Raw genomic sequence first — 16,624 nt, forward strand, 5'->3', positions numbered from 1 at the left:
TTTTTCAGTATTGAGGGGGGTCTCATTCCAAAACGTACTGAACTGAGTCAGGATGAAAAAAAAAAAAAAAAAAAAAAAAAAAAAAAAAAAAAAAAAAAAAAAAAAAAAAAAAAAAAAAAAAAAAAAAAAAAAAAAAAAAAAAAAAAAAAAAAAAAAAAAAAAAAAAAAAAAAAAAAAAAAAAAAAAAAAAAAAAAAAAAAAAAAAAAAAAAAAAAAAAAAAAAAAAAAAAAAAAAAAAAAAAAAAAAAAAAAAAAAAAAAAAAAAAAAAAAAAAAAAAAAAAAAAAAAAAAAAAAAAAAAAAAAAAAAAAAAAAAAAAAAAAAAAAAAAAAAAAAAAAAAAAAAAAAAAAAAAAAAAAAAAAAAAAAAAAAAAAAAAAAAAAAAAAAAAAAAAAAAAAAAAAAAAAAAAAAAAAAAAAAAAAAAAAAAAAAAAAAAAAAAAAAAAAAAAAAAAAAAAAAAAAAAAAAAAAAAAAAAAAAAAAAAAAAAAAAAAAAAAAAAAAAAAAAAAAAAAAAAAAAAAAAAAAAAAAAAAAAAAAAAAAAAAAAAAAAAAAAAAAAAAAAAAAAAAAAAAAAAAAAAAAAAAAAAAAAAAAAAAAAAAAAAAAAAAAAAAAAAAAAAAAAAAAAAAAAAAAAAAAAAAAAAAAAAAAAAAAAAAAAAAAAAAAAAAAAAAAAAAAAAAAAAAAAAAAAAAAAAAAAAAAAAAAAAAAAAAAAAAAAAAAAAAAAAAAAAAAAAAAAAAAAAAAAAAAAAAAAAAAAAAAAAAAAAAAAAAAAAAAAAAAAAAAAAAAAAAAAAAAAAAAAAAAAAAAAAAAAAAAAAAAAAAAAAAAAAAAAAAAAAAAAAAAAAAAAAAAAAAAAAAAAAAAAAAAAAAAAAAAAAAAAAAAAAAAAAAAAAAAAAAAAAAAAAAAAAAAAAAAAAAAAAAAAAAAAAAAAAAAAAAAAAAAAAAAAAAAAAAAAAAAAAAAAAAAAAAAAAAAAAAAAAAAAAAAAAAAAAAAAAAAAAAAAAAAAAAAAAAAAAAAAAAAAAAAAAAAAAAAAAAAAAAAAAAAAAAAAAAAAAAAAAAAAAAAAAAAAAAAAAAAAAAAAAAAAAAAAAAAAAAAAAAAAAAAAAAAAAAAAAAAAAAAAAAAAAAAAAAAAAAAAAAAAAAAAAAAAAAAAAAAAAAAAAAAAAAAAAAAAAAAAAAAAAAAAAAAAAAAAAAAAAAAAAAAAAAAAAAAAAAAAAAAAAAAAAAAAAAAAAAAAAAAAAAAAAAAAAAAAAAAAAAAAAAAAAAAAAAAAAAAAAAAAAAAAAAAAAAAAAAAAAAAAAAAAAAAAAAAAAAAAAAAAAAAAAAAAAAAAAAAAAAAAAAAAAAAAAAAAAAAAAAAAAAAAAAAAAAAAAAAAAAAAAAAAAAAAAAAAAAAAAAAAAAAAAAAAAAAAAAAAAAAAAAAAAAAAAAAAAAAAAAAAAAAAAAAAAAAAAAAAAAAAAAAAAAAAAAAAAAAAAAAAAAAAAAAAAAAAAAAAAAAAAAAAAAAAAAAAAAAAAAAAAAAAAAAAAAAAAAAAAAAAAAAAAAAAAAAAAAAAAAAAAAAAAAAAAAAAAAAAAAAAAAAAAAAAAAAAAAAAAAAAAAAAAAAAAAAAAAAAAAAAAAAAAAAAAAAAAAAAAAAAAAAAAAAAAAAAAAAAAAAAAAAAAAAAAAAAAAAAAAAAAAAAAAAAAAAAAAAAAAAAAAAAAAAAAAAAAAAAAAAAAAAAAAAAAAAAAAAAAAAAAAAAAAAAAAAAAAAAAAAAAAAAAAAAAAAAAAAAAAAAAAAAAAAAAAAAAAAAAAAAAAAAAAAAAAAAAAAAAAAAAAAAAAAAAATCAGTTCACTGAAAGGCAATGAGGAAAATAGGATGTCAAAGTCATAATTTGTACTCTGAACAATTCCAGAGATTTGAGCCATTTCAAACCTTCTGTAGTAAGTTTCTCTTAATTTACTTTGACAGGAATTTGCATTGTCATCATCCAAAAGGTAATCACCCATGCCAGGCAGAAGAGCAAAGGAAATCAGCAAGGGTTGGAAAAAAGACAGCTTTAAAGAATCATGACCAGAACAAGCTTACAGTAGAGATCTTTTGTCTTTTTAACCATTCATTGCTTTAATTTCTAAGACCAAGAACAGTCCAACAGAATTCATCTTGTATCACTTAGGTGCAGTGGTTGGGGGGGAAATGCCACAATCCTCCTGCAGATGCATAAGTATTTACCCTTGTTTGCTGATCTGTCTGGCTCAAAACCAAAACCAATCTGCTACCCTTCCTCATTCCCTGGGGTTTTTGTTCTTTTTTTGAAAAACATAATTTCCATCAAATTTTCACCAGTTTTTAAAGGCCCATGTTTTAAAAAAATTCCAATAACACTCTATTCATACTTATCCAATGCTTCAATAAAAGTCTAAACTAATGAATTGACATCACTTATTCAAATTTATCTTGTACCAGGAGAACATACTTTTTGACTACCTCAGTCATACTAATAATGACTGGTAGGTCACTCATGACCTGGTCATCTCCCATTTGGACTACTGCAATGTACTCTATGTGGAACTACCTTTGAAAAATATCCAGAAGCTTCAGCTGGTGCAAAATGCAGCTGCACAAGCTATACCGGGCACCTAAAGAAGGACATACATAAAAACTCTGCTCTGCGAGCTACACTGTGTGCGCGCCAGAAACCTAGAAGAGGAACGGCGGACAACACATGTGCTAGGTGACATGGCTCCGTGTGCCACTTTGGGCACACATGCTGTCCCGGGCCTAGTAGCTTCATCTCTGCTGGAGAACATATGGAAGGAGTATAGTATAAAGAAAAGCAGTGAGGATCCAGTTTACCACTCATGTTCCCGATTTTCTCTTTTTGCAATTCCTGATCAGTAATGATCACTGCAATAATTAGTAGTAAGCAGGGGTGTGTGATGTGTGTTTGTGTGTGTGTGTATTCATTCAATCATGCTAAAATACATTGCATGTACTGGACTGCAAATAAATAAAAACCTTCTATTTTTTAAATATTGGTAATATTGTTATCTGAGTAGAATATTAGGCTACTTAAAATGGATTGGCCAAGTTCAAACAATGGCAACATTCTTTGTCAGGTTGATTCACATAGTGGCATGTCTTTCTATAGTACTTGTTCCAATGTTATTTAATTAAGGAGTGCTCCAGCCACCTTTTCCCTGACAAGGAAACATACATTTTGCTTATTAGCAAAGAAACAACAATGCTTTAAGAAGTGAAGATAGTTTAAAAACACTTTCATGGATAAAATAAACGTATGTAACTTCCCTTGAATGAAAAGCTGCCTTTTTCATTCTTAATCTTATAATTATTTTTGTTATCAAAACAGTAACACGTTTGAACACATTCTATACCGATCATGCAGGTGGAAGAATTACACTGTGAAGGAAGCAATAAAAAGGGTTTCCTCTTAAAGAGATGCTTTATTCTCTAATTGGAAGTTCTTGAACTTCCTGCTTGGAACTCAGGCTACTATTGTACCTTTGAGATGCTAAACCTGTTTTTTCATGTGTTGAAAAAAATACTGTTTGACTTTCTTCAAAGACTTTTACATATTTCAGACTTATTCATTTTAATTTAACATTGCACCTAGAAAGCACTGTGGATTTCCAAGCATTTTGAATTCCAAAAGTGATTTTCCAAAAGGCAATTGGACTTTCTTGGTTTTTTTCCCCTTGAAAACATTTCTCCTTCTCATCTAAAAAGCTTTTTCAGTTCTGACTAAATGGTGGGGAATGGAAGGATTTATATTTTTCCAGTCATCTGAATATAAATCCTCTTAATCAGAATTGAAGAAGCTTCTTACAGTAGATGGGAAGAGAACGTTTTTAAGGGGAAAAAACCCCCAAGAAAGTCCAATTGCTTTTTGGAAATGCACCTTTGGGACAACCATGATCTTAGATGATTGAGAATCTCCATAGAGATCAAGCATTTTGAATGTTTGCAATAATATGGTAGACCGGTACTTCATATAGCTGAAAATGAGGACTGTACTCCACAAAATATCTATCTATCTATCTATCTATCTATCTATCTATCCATCCATCCATCTATCATTTATTTATCTAGAAGCCTGGCACTCTGACAAATAGCCATCGATAAAGACATGGACATAAACAACATCTACATACTATGCAAAAGAGTCCATCAATAAACCAAAAAGGGAACAAAAAGAGCAAAAAACTTCCCCACCAGCAATCAACACCCAGATGAGCATAGATTAATATCATTAACATCAGACCAACATCAAGAACTGAATACCCCAAACAAAGAACTGCCAAGCAAGCTAACAGTAACAGCCTAATGCAGTGCTTCTCAATTATTTTCTGTCATGCCCCCCTAGGAAGAAGAAAACATTTTTCGCGCTCCCCGTGCGACTGTAAATACGGGGCTTAGCTTGTTATGACAGTGTTTGCCGAGGTCAAACGCGCCCCCCTTTATGGAGCCTCGCGCCCCCCCTGGGGGGCACGCCCCACTATTTGAGAAGCACTGGCCTAATGAAAGAACCTCCAAGACCACTCCTACCAACACTGACAGGAAAGCCACTAGAACAGTGGTGGATTTCAAATTTTTTTACTACCGGTTCTGTGGGTGTGGCTTGGTGGGCATGGCTTAGTGGGCGTGACAGGGGAAGGATACTGTAAACTCTCCATTCCCACCCCACTCCAGGGGAAGGATACTGTAAAATCCCCATTTCTTCCTGATCAGCTGGGACTCGGGAGGCAGAGAATAGATAGGGGTGGGGCCACTCAGAGATGGTATTTACCGGCTCTCCAAACTATTCAAAATTTCCGCTACCGGTTCTCCAGAACTGGTCAGAACCTGCTGAAACTCATCTCTGCACTATAATATATAGATTGAGAACAAATATAGATTGAGAGCAAATATAGATTGAGAGTAAATCCCATTCCCTAATAGCACTGATGATGTTATTTAGTTTGGGTAATGAAATTTCTACAAGAAAACAACCAAGCATCAAGGACCCACCCCCCACTCTTTTTCTTTCTTCCTCCCTCCTCCTCCTCCTCCTCCTCCTCCTCCTCCTCCTCCTCCTCCTCCTCCTCCTCCTCCTCCTCCTCCTCCTCCTCCTCCTCCTCCTCCTCCTCCTCCTCCTCCTCCTCCTCCTCCTCCTCCTCCTCCTCCTCCTCCTCCTCCTCCTCCTCCTCCTCCTCCTCCTCCTCCTCCTCCTCCTCCTCCTCCTCCTCCTCCTCCTCCTCCTCCTCCTCCTCCTCCTCCTCCTCCTCCTCCTCCTCCTCCTCCTCCTCCTCCTCCTCCTCCTCCTCCTCCTCCTCCTCCTCCTCCTCCTCCTCCTCCTCCTCCTCCTCCTCCTCCTCCTCCTCCTCCTCCTCCTCCTCCTCCTCCTCCTCCTCCTCCTCCTCCTCCTCCTCCTCCTCCTCCTCCTCCTCCTCCTCCTCCTCCTCCTCCTCCTCCTCCTCCTCCTCCTCCTCCTCCTCCTCCTCCTCCTCCTCCTCCTCCTCCTCCTCCTCCTCCTCCTCCTCCTCCTCCTCCTCCTCCTCCTCCTCCTCCTCCTCCTCCTCCTCCTCCTCCTCCTCCTCCTCCTCCTCCTCCTCCTCCTCCTCCTCCTCCTCCTCCTCCTCCTCCTCCTCCTCCTCCTCCTCCTCCTCCTCCTCCTCCTCCTCCTCCTCCTCCTCCTCCTCCTCCTCCTCCTCCTCCTCCTCCTCCTCCTCCTCCTCCTCCTCCTCCTCCTCCTCCTCCTCCTCCTCCTCCTCCTCCTCCTCCTCCTCCTCCTCCTCCTCCTCCTCCTCCTCCTCCTCCTCCTCCTCCTCCTCCTCCTCCTCCTCCTCCTCCTCCTCCTCCTCCTCCTCCTCCTCCTCCTCCTCCTCCTCCTCCTCCTCCTCCTCCTCCTCCTCCTCCTCCTCCTCCTCCTCCTCCTCCTCCTCCTCCTCCTCCTCCTCCTCCTCCTCCTCCTCCTCCTCCTCCTCCTCCTCCTCCTCCTCCTCCTCCTCCTCCTCCTCCTCCTCCTCCTCCTCCTCCTCCTCCTCCTCCTCCTCCTCCTCCTCCTCCTCCTCCTCCTCCTCCTCCTCCTCCTCCTCCTCCTCCTCCTCCTCCTCCTCCTCCTCCTCCTCCTCCTCCTCCTCCTCCTCCTCCTCCTCCTCCTCCTCCTCCTCCTCCTCCTCCTCCTCCTCCTCCTCCTCCTCCTCCTCCTCCTCCTCCTCCTCCTCCTCCTCCTCCTCCTCCTCCTCCTCCTCCTCCTCCTCCTCCTCCTCCTCCTCCTCCTCCTCCTCCTCCTCCTCCTCCTCCTCCTCCTCCTCCTCCTCCTCCTCCTCCTCCTCCTCCTCCTCCTCCTCCTCCTCCTCCTCCTCCTCCTCCTCCTCCTCCTCCTCCTCCTCCTCCTCCTCCTCCTCCTCCTCCTCCTCCTCCTCCTCCTCCTCCTCCTCCTCCTCCTCCTCCTCCTCCTCCTCCTCCTCCTCCTCCTCCTCCTCCTCCTCCTCCTCCTCCTCCTCCTCCTCCTCCTCCTCCTCCTCCTCCTCCTCCTCCTCCTCCTCCTCCTCCTCCTCCTCCTCCTCCTCCTCCTCCTCCTCCTCCTCCTCCTCCTCCTCCTCCTCCTCCTCCTCCTCCTCCTCCTCCTCCTCCTCCTCCTCCTCCTCCTCCTCCTCCTCCTCCTCCTCCTCCTCCTCCTCCTCCTCCTCCTCCTCCTCCTCCTCCTCCTCCTCCTCCTCCTCCTCCTCCTCCTCCTCCTCCTCCTCCTCCTCCTCCTCCTCCTCCTCCTCCTCCTCCTCCTCCTCCTCCTCCTCCTCCTCCTCCTCCTCCTCCTCCTCCTCCTCCTCCTCCTCCTCCTCCTCCTCCTCCTCCTCCTCCTCCTCCTCCTCCTCCTCCTCCTCCTCCTCCTCCTCCTCCTCCTCCTCCTCCTCCTCCTCCTCCTCCTCCTCCTCCTCCTCCTCCTCCTCCTCCTCCTCCTCCTCCTCCTCCTCCTCCTCCTCCTCCTCCTCCTCCTCCTCCTCCTCCTCCTCCTCCTCCTCCTCCTCCTCCTCCTCCTCCTCCTCCTCCTCCTCCTCCTCCTCCTCCTCCTCCTCCTCCTCCTCCTCCTCCTCCTCCTCCTCCTCCTCCTCCTCCTCCTCCTCCTCCTCCTCAACAAAGCACTAGTTTTGTGTAGTTTTCATCTGGATTTTTGCAGCTCAGATACGATAACCCTACAATCAAATCATTACAGTAAACAGAGATAATAGGACTTCAAGAAAATGCATATACTGTAAATTCTAGGTAAAGTTTATTGTTAAACTGAAGTACAGTAAATCTTTACATCCATTTTATTGTTACATTAATAACAACAACCAATTTCCTTTTAATAAACATGTAGGGCATGCTTTAATTCAGGTTTTCAACCTCCATCAGACTAATATTCCAATATAAGAAGTCTTTCTGAATGCTGACAATAAAGACAACAGTTTTTTCTAGATATCTAAAATTCTAAACCTTGTTTAACATCTGAAGCCACAAAATAATCAAACAGAAAAACACTAAGCAAATCCCACTGCTATTAATACATCAAACTTCCTGCCTGGAAAAACCGTACGAACTTTGAAGGAAGCAGAGTGTTCTTAACTTAATAAGAACTGTGCACAATCTCTATAGTTTAAAGCACATAATGCAAGTTTTCCGAAGCTTAGACCATCTCAGGTTTGCCACCAGTATTTTAGAAATCTTTCTCAACCTAGAATTCTTCTCTTTACCTGTTTTACTAGTTGCTCAGATCCATCTTATCCTATTGTTTCTGGGAAAAGACTCTGATCAGATTTTAAAGACCATACATGTAGTCCTCAGTGTATGATAATAATTGAGCCAAAATTTTCCATTGCTAAGCAAGACAGTTGTTAAATGAATTTTTGCCCCATTTTACAGCCTTTCTTGCCACAGTTGTTAAGTGAATCTCTGCAGGTGTTAAGTGAATCTGACTTCCCCATTGACTTTACTTCTCAGAAAGCTGCAAAAAGTGATCACATGATCCCGGGACACTGCAACTGTCATAAATACATGACAGTTCCCAAGTGTCCGAATTTTGATCACATGATTGTGGTGATGCTGCAATGGTCCTAAATGTGAAAAATGGTGGTAAGTTACTTTTTTTCGTGCCATTGTAACCTTGGTTGTAAGCAAAGGACTACCTGTAGAACCACAGCACCAACCTTTATAAGTTCCTAAAAATCAGTAAGATTGCCTACACAACCTATCCAGATCAGAATAATTCCTCCACAATCATCAGAACATCTAATTCGCTAATATTGCCTTCCTGGGCACCACATAACAGTTCTCTCGAATCACCAGAAACTTTCATCATCTTGTGATTATGAATGAATATGGAAAAGACTCTAACTCCTTGGAAAAATAGTGAGATACAAATAACCAAGAAAATCCTCGAAAGGAATCATCTCTGGTCTGGTGCTCTCTAAAATTTCAAATTGTAACTCCCATAATACCCCAAGCATCATAGACATGGAACAATAATTTTAATAGCTGCTTTTCATATATCCAATTCCTTCACACCAAGCCTTGCTAAAGTCTTTCAGTGCTTACTCTTACTCTGGCTTGTCTTTCTCAGGCTTTCATATTCTATATAAGACAATAATTTAACAGCAGACATAATTTTGATGCATCATTATTATTATACTATACTGTATGATAAAGATGCATAAAGCTTCACAACTGCCTAAGGCAGGTATTACCTTAATATGATTTATTTCGATGGCCAGCCCATGCCCGCCTGTCTCTTACAGAAGACACAACAGGCCTAACATGACAGGCAATATATTAAGCATGCTCAGACTTGTAGGGCCCTTAGGCAATCTGTATCTCAGCCTCCAGCTCTATATTCTTGGCCAAATCTGGAGAAAAGTATGTATGACCTTTCAAAACTATTCTGCAATAGATGTATAGAGATGTATAGAAACCTAGCCTGGATTTGGGAGCAGAAGACTAGTAAGAAACAGAAGACTGCTTTCTGAAGCAATCTTTACCTGACCCCAGGTGGGATTAACATGCAGGGTACACTTTTGCTTGTAAAATCAAAATTCAGGCAAACTTGAAAAGAGACAGATAATTATATAATATCCTTAAGTTGGTTAACCAACACCTCCTCTTTTTCCCTCCCCCCCCAAAAAAAACTGCAAAGAACAACTGCTTTGCATTTGGAGTAAGAAATATAGTTGAGCAATCTTCTCAACCATGAGTTCTTCAAATATGTAGAGGCTAGAGTTCTAAACCAAAAGGTAAGCTAGATAGGAAGTCTGGGAGCTTTAGCCTTAACACATCTGGAGGGTACAATGAAATGTAGGTTTTGATGGTGAAATGGCTGTAGTCAACTAAAAGGCTACACAAAGGCCAATATGTATAACTTGATGTGATTGGTAGGAGATAGAGATTCTTTGGTTAGAGACTCATCCATATAGACATATTAGAAGAAAACAAGACTATGTGAAAAATGAAATGTAGTACTAACATTTGAACAACAAGGTTCTCTGAGAATTAACTTTATGAGCAAAGAGAACTTGGTGCCCCTACAACTCCAACTCTGTTCTTAATGGCTCCTAATGAATGTAGCTTAAAGGCTAAAGCTAAAGGCCAATTTTGGCAGGTTTCCTCTCACAGGCTCTCACTGGTCAATCAAATAAAAGTATTTCTTGGTTCTGGCAGGGAGGATGTGGCATGTACCAGAGGAGAAGGCTTTTGAATTTTTCCAGACACTCCCTTTACGACAGGAAGAATCCTAAATGAGTGGCCAGAGAAGGAGCTGATGACTCATGCTGAATCCATTAGTATCCTGTAGTCATCCTGTCCTGTGCAGCAGCTGCCATTATAACTAAAGAAAGAAAACCTCACCTGGTAGGCCTGACAATGCTGCTTGATATAGCTAGTTTGGGAGAAAGAGCAAAATCAACCTCCAGACTTAACCTGCACGTTTTGAGCATCTTTGCATTCTTCAAGTTTAATTCTTTTTTTATTTATTTATTTACTATTGTCTTAGTTACTACTATTGCTATAGTGTCAGATCATTACTGGTTAATGTTACATTACTACTGTTCTGCTCTCCATTAGTGCTCTCTGAAATGAGTTAACATGGTTCAAATTTTTCATCCATTTAGTCAATTCGGTTGTCTACATAAACTTTCAGCATCCACAGAAATTGTGGAGAAGTACTATCAATATATAAAATGGTGCCCAGCAGTTTATTCCTTTACAGGGTGCTTGAAAAGGACTCAGGAGCCTAGATTAAACTGAAACCCTCTCCATATAAGCCAGATAGTTAAAATATGAAACCTAACCAATAAGGAAATGAATGTTTGGGGCTCACATAAACATGTAGATATGTAGAATTTTTTTGTGATCCCCAAATGGACAGGACTGTCACAGTGGAGTTCCTATGACATCAAGGCCACAATCGATGCACAATATTCTACCAGGATAAGTTATCATTTAAACATACCAAAAACAATCAAAAGAATATCCAGTGCCAGTAACTATGGACTACAGTTGCTAAGCAAGACAGTTGTCAAGTGACGGGTTTTTTAATGATTTTTCTTGCCACAATTTTTAAGTAAATCACTTCAGTTATTAAGTTTGTAACACAGTTGTTAACTGAATCTGGATTCCCCATTGACTCTGCTTGTCAGAAGGTCGCAAAAGGTGATCACATGACCCCGAGACACTGCAACCATCATAAATACAGTCCATGCCAATTGCCAAGTGTGACCATGGGGATGCTGCAACAGTCGTAAGTGTGAAAAACGGCCACTGTAACTTCAAATAGTCATTAAACAAATTGTAATTTGAGGACTAACTGTACACTGTATAAAACCTGACACGCTATAGACGCAATTCCGTATTTTCATTAAGCAGGTTGATGTTGACTAAATCATGTACTTTTCCCTCAGCTTCCCACATGCTTTTTTCTTTTATCTTGTTTCTTTTCCTGTGATTGTTGTTGGGCTGGCATACTCGCCACTATTGTATAAACCTGAAACCACCAACCAATATTCCTAATAACAGCATAAATTCTGCATTGGGCATGTCTATGTATTTCATTGGATTTATGCACACTATATGTGCACAATGGTAACTAGTCAGTCAGGTTCAATTATTTTACACTGTTTCCCCTTTTTGTTTCCCTCATGTTACATCACTAATGAGAAGTGGATTGTCACAGCTCCTTAAAAAAACAGCAGCCTTCCAAGAGCGCCATGCCTCTGAAAAAGCATACACAATCAATTTCAAGACAATCAAGGAAAGAATCAACCTAGAACCTAGAAGAAATTTCCTGAATTGAGAACAATTAATCAGTGAAATGGCTTGCCTGCAGAACCTGTGGGTACTCTATCATTGGAGATTTTTAAGAAGAGATTGGACAGCCATTTGTCTGAACTGGTAGTGTCTCTTGCTTAAATAGGGGGTTAGACTAGAAGACCTCCAAGGTCCATTCCAGCTCTATTATTATATCAATCATCTCTGATTTATCACACACATGTCCTCCATCCCATGTCTCAACTGAGGGGCCTGAAATCCTTTAGGAAATTGTTGTGTTGTTCATAAATATATTAGCAGTATTTGCATGTATGCAAGGAATCCAGTCACAATTTGGTTCCAGGGTTTTGAAGATTCTTAGATAAAATATTCCTAGTGGTTCCAATCACAAATTTTCTAAAGCAGTCCCATTTCCTCCCACTTCGGGGGGACCCAACTTTCTGTGGCACCCAACTTATAAAATTCCTTTAATAAGGAAAGTAGGGTTTTATCTTTGCTTATTTATTAGAAAGTGTAGATGAATCCGTAGAAAGAGAATGAAAAAGGAGAAGAAGCAAGATCAAAAAATTCTAGAATTTAATTAGGGATCCTTTCTGAATCCCAAATGTCAACAAATGCCTCAGTTAGTCCTGATACCAACTTTAACTGGAGATTTGTAAGAACATAAAACATAATTGCATTGCATCAAACTAAAAAGGCCAATGTACCTGCCCCAATATCAACCAGAAGTTTTAATGGACCAAGGAAATGGTTCATGCCTTGCCATACACATCTACAAAAGATCCACAGGTTGCTAACCAGTTCTTTTTAGGTCCTTTATAATAAAATTAAACATACTGTAAAATGTGGTGTTGTGCAAACTTCATAGGTTTTTTAGAAGTTAGGGTACCTAAACTTTCAGTAGTGTTACTGTTATTACCATATGCTGCACTAAACCTGTAGAGATTTTGCTCAAGAGTGCTATGAATCTAAAAATCTACCAAGTCTAGCCACTTTTCTATAAAGCAGGACAATCCACATATCAAGCAATTCTCTTCTCTGGTCCTAAATCATAATCATGGCTATATTGTATGCTATAATCACAGAATAGCAGCTCAGTGAAAAATATCTCCAGCTGATTCAGGCAAGAAACTCAAATCACGCTCAAAGAAAAACAAAAACAGGAATCATTAGCTCAAGATGTTTTCTTAGCAATGAAGACAACTTGTCTACTCCAATGATGGCAATGGATCAGGTTTGATTTGAAGAATGTTACTTACCACATTTCCTTGTGTGATATTTAACTGAGGACAGTCAATAGCATTTAAGAACTGTTCCACAACTGTTCCACACATATCCCCCCAATAATGATGAAGCATGGAAAAATACAAAGTAACACTATTGATGTTTTTTTATAAAAATCAGAAAAAAAATGTTGTCCACAACACTAAAACTATAAGATAATGCAGAACTGATATTACAACTAATCCAGAACACATTACAGTTTCTAGTTGGCAGGTCACCTGCATGTTGGTGTATGGCCTAAATAAAGTTAATTTGCAGAAAATCCAATACAAACTCAGTCTGGCCATTCATCTTCTTTGGTTACTAATATCGACTAAGCTTTAATATAGAATAGGTTTTGCAAGTTAGGGATAAAGTTGTAAAGTAACTTCTTGACATGTTTCTTTGAAGGATTATATATAATTAAATAACTCTTTCCTATTTTTTTTTCGATTTATGTGTTAAAAAATGAAAACAAGTCTCTTTCTCTCACTTCCTAATATGGTAAACGTTCCATTTTCCAAGGCGATTTTTTTTAAAAAGCACCCAAAGTTTAATTTATTATTCAAGAAACAAGCAGAGATCATACTAAGGGAAAAAAGCATAACTAAAGTATCTACTCTTATCTTTTCTATATGGCCTTTCCCCCTTTTTTCTCATCAGCCTTACAATGTTCATCCGTACAATGAACAAATGCTTCTTGGATACTTTTTATAAATTATGCCAATATATTTTTCTTCTCCTTGAATATGAAAGTTCACAATATAGAAAAAGAATATAATATAATGTTTCTCCTTAATGTGTGCCTGACATTATTAAAGATTGAATATTTATATTGCTTTTAGCAAAGAGCTCTAGCCAAAGACATTTTGAAATTCCAGTTGACCCTTATGTTTAGAATTCATGAGAGATGGGAAGCAAAAACATAATTATTTCACACTCAATTTGTCAACTTCCTTTGGTAACTAGATGGATGGAGTATAATTCTGAAACACACTCAGCCAAAGAGTTCCATTTTTATATGTGGTCTGTTCTACATATTTAACACAAAACCTGAAGTATAATTACCTATACAACACAAAGTTTTTCTCTTACCTCCATGATGGACCTGCATGCTCTTAGATGTTAACTCTATATTTTATCCAATGGCCTTGTCACAGATTCTCACTAAAGATAATACCAGGCAAAGTATGGTTCAAAAATGGCCAGAGGAAATACACATGTTTAATAAACATAACGTCATGACCCCATCAGATCCCAGTTTGGAGGAAAAGGAGGCATTGGAACTGGGAACATCCGATAAGGATGGTGCATCTCCTTTGGAGTGTTTGGAGAGACCAGGGGCTGAAGATGATGCTGTCCCCGGCACCTCAGACATTGGGAGAGGTAGTTAACTGGACAGAGGGATATCTATCCTTTCAGACACAGGGAAGGGATCGGCTGTAGAAGGTAATGGTGTTGAGAGGCAGCAGATCCCCTCTGATGAGGAACAGCTGCCCCTCCCCATCCAAGGGCAGCTAGAGTAGAGAGCAGGCAAGCTCAAAGGAATTGTGTGAGGCTGCTTAGGAGAAGGTCACCCCTTCCCCTCCTCACAAGGAACACCTGGCTTGGGCTGATTTAAACAGAGGCCAGGAGAGATTATCTTTCTCAGGAACAATTGTTTGCTTTGCATACACTCCCCTGGCTTTGCAGGGTGAGGGGGATCTCAGCCTTGATTTGTGTTTCTGCCTGTGCCTTGTCTTGTGCCTTTGCCCTGTGGATTTGTCTTTGCCCCATGGACTTGCCTTGCTTGCCCTGTGAATCTTGACTCTAGACCTTGCCCAGTGAGCTTGCACCTTGCCTTTGGGTTTCCTCTCTGCCTTTGCAAATTGGTTTTGTTGCTTACTGGCTTTTGTTGTGGGATTGTGGGTGGCTGCCTTCATGGAAGTGTGGGATGGAGCCTTATTCATTGTTGTGCACTGTAGGGCCGTTTGTTGTGGAATTTAACAGAGCAATAAAGGACTCAAATCAAATCGGAACAAATAAATCAAGTCATAACAAATAAAGTGCTGTTTGTTTATAATTCCTTCACCCCCACCTCCAAATATACACACATTTTTAATACCCAATCAATGACTTTAAGGAGATCTTTCAATCCATAATAGAGCCCAAAACCTCACTCCAGGCCTGCCAGATACAACTGCAGTGGAATCTAGAAAAATGTACCAATTTTTTTTAACCATAGCAGAACAAGGCAGTTTGTTTTCACTTGAAGATTGCACTGGAGGGTAGAAAAGTGACATTTGAGGGTGTTAAAAGCCAAATTCATCTTTTATTCATACCCGTTTCTAAGTCAGTTGAACAGTTTATACGGATAAGGTCTATGAAACCAACAAATCAGTGAAGAGAGATGAAGAGCCAAGGTATGAGGGTGGGAGGGAGTGATATGAAAACCACAGAAACTTGGAAGTTTATTTCAATAATCATAAGCAAAAAGAATTCAGAAAATGGGTACAAAACCCCTCTAGGAAGAAACTGGAAAATTGAATACGTTTCTACCTTTGAGGATATCTGGTTGGAAAAAGCAGAGAAACCCACTACCAGAAGATGTAAGTCAGGGACTGCAACACAACCTGGTCTTTGCCAAGACAACATACTGCTTTTCCACAAATCAAGGACTACCAATTACCCAGCCAAAAGGTTGATGGCTGACTAAGGTAAATCAATCATTCCACCAGGGGGATATTAATTCAGTCTGCCATCCACCACAGAGAAGGCCCAGTCCCAGGTGAATAACTACCCTTTTCCTTCTTTTTTTTGACTTTATTCAAAGCAACCATGTCAAGAATGCAGAGACACATCTCTGACCCCAAACCTGTCTACAATTCTACCTCTTTGAAATTCAAAGCAACTTTCCAGGCAAGAAAAAGGCAATTCACAGCTTGTTACACAAGCCATCTATGTTTAAACAGCTGGTATGGTCAACATCTTGTTACATGCAAGGATACTTGCACATCTATCAGGAACAACTAGGTCTCCATATCTACTTACTTCCTACCAAAATGCCCAAGAATTCTTTTTACATTCTCTCAATTGCCAAAAAGACCAGTGAGAAGGAAAGGGTGGAATAGCTGATTATTGGTGATGTAACTTTGCAGGAAAGAGCTGTTCTTCTGGAACCTTTCTAAAAACATTACACCCAAACCGAAAGCAGTGTGTGAGGGTTTTGTTGTTTGCTCCCTTTATTGCCATCAACTATTATATAAGCTGGAACAGTTTCAGCAAAGGGTTAAAACAATGCAAAGAAGTGCCGCAAGGATCAGGGCTGGGGGTGGGGGGAGCACAGGTAACCTGCAAGACAAATAACATGCTACAAAATTCAACTCCTTTTTGGTGGCAGAGATGAAAAGCAAGGATAGGAAAACCAAATCGCAGAGGAAAATAGGAAGGCCAGTGGAACATACTAATTTTGCAAAGTGAAAAAAGTCATCTGAGCATCTGGGGGATTTTTTTTTTTTTACTCCAAAGCTCCAGAAGTAAATCAACTTACCAGGGTCGAAGTGCGAACTGAAGGCAAAGCTGGGGTTGAAAAATGAAGCCGACATGACAATAGCCAAGAGATTTGCCACCATTCCCATGGCAAAAGCAGAAAAGTGGGGAGGGGGGTTGTGGGAAGTACGAAGACGAGAGAACGAAAAGTAGATTAAAAAAACAAATAAATAAATAAATAGCAAAGGCGGTGGGCACCAGGCAGGTGAGGCGGTGGGATGCAGGGGAGATTAAAAGCTCTCACAACTCCAGAAGTTGCACGGGTGTCACATTAAAAATCACCATCTCCTCTCTTCTTGACAGCATAGCCAGGGAATTCAAGACTGCAGCTCCTCCTCTTCCTCCATGTTATTATCCCGATGCGTCTCCTTCAGGTATCCACGGGATGAAGTGGGCTCGGCTAGAAATTGCCACACTTGCAAAGGGTAGCATTAGAGACAGTCACTTAAAGAACTACCACCACCACGACGATAAGGGGCTGTTTTTTGAGGCAAAAAAAAAATTAATTAATTAATAGTGCAATCGCCCTGGTAATTCGGGGCTGCAG

General features: G+C 37.9%; 1 protein-coding gene across 3 annotated transcripts in view; it reads right to left on the bottom strand.

Annotated features, from left to right (window-relative positions):
• The window catches only part of AATK (apoptosis associated tyrosine kinase), a 121,095-nt gene extending 104,617 nt beyond the window's left edge, over window positions 1-16,478 (bottom strand). For 2 of the 3 annotated variants that reach the window (XM_058170711.1, XM_058170707.1), the window contains exon 1: window positions 16,079-16,342. In XM_058170711.1, coding sequence (XP_058026694.1) covers window positions 16,079-16,166 — 88 coding nt within the window. In that variant the 5' untranslated portion in view covers window positions 16,167-16,342. The other variant, XM_058170710.1, reaches the window with a different exon arrangement.
• Between the last annotated feature and the right edge of the window lie 146 nt (window positions 16,479-16,624).

The sequence above is a fragment of the Ahaetulla prasina genome, chromosome 2 (assembly GCF_028640845.1).
Source record: "Ahaetulla prasina isolate Xishuangbanna chromosome 2, ASM2864084v1, whole genome shotgun sequence".
NCBI lineage: Eukaryota > Metazoa > Chordata > Lepidosauria > Squamata > Colubridae > Ahaetulla > Ahaetulla prasina.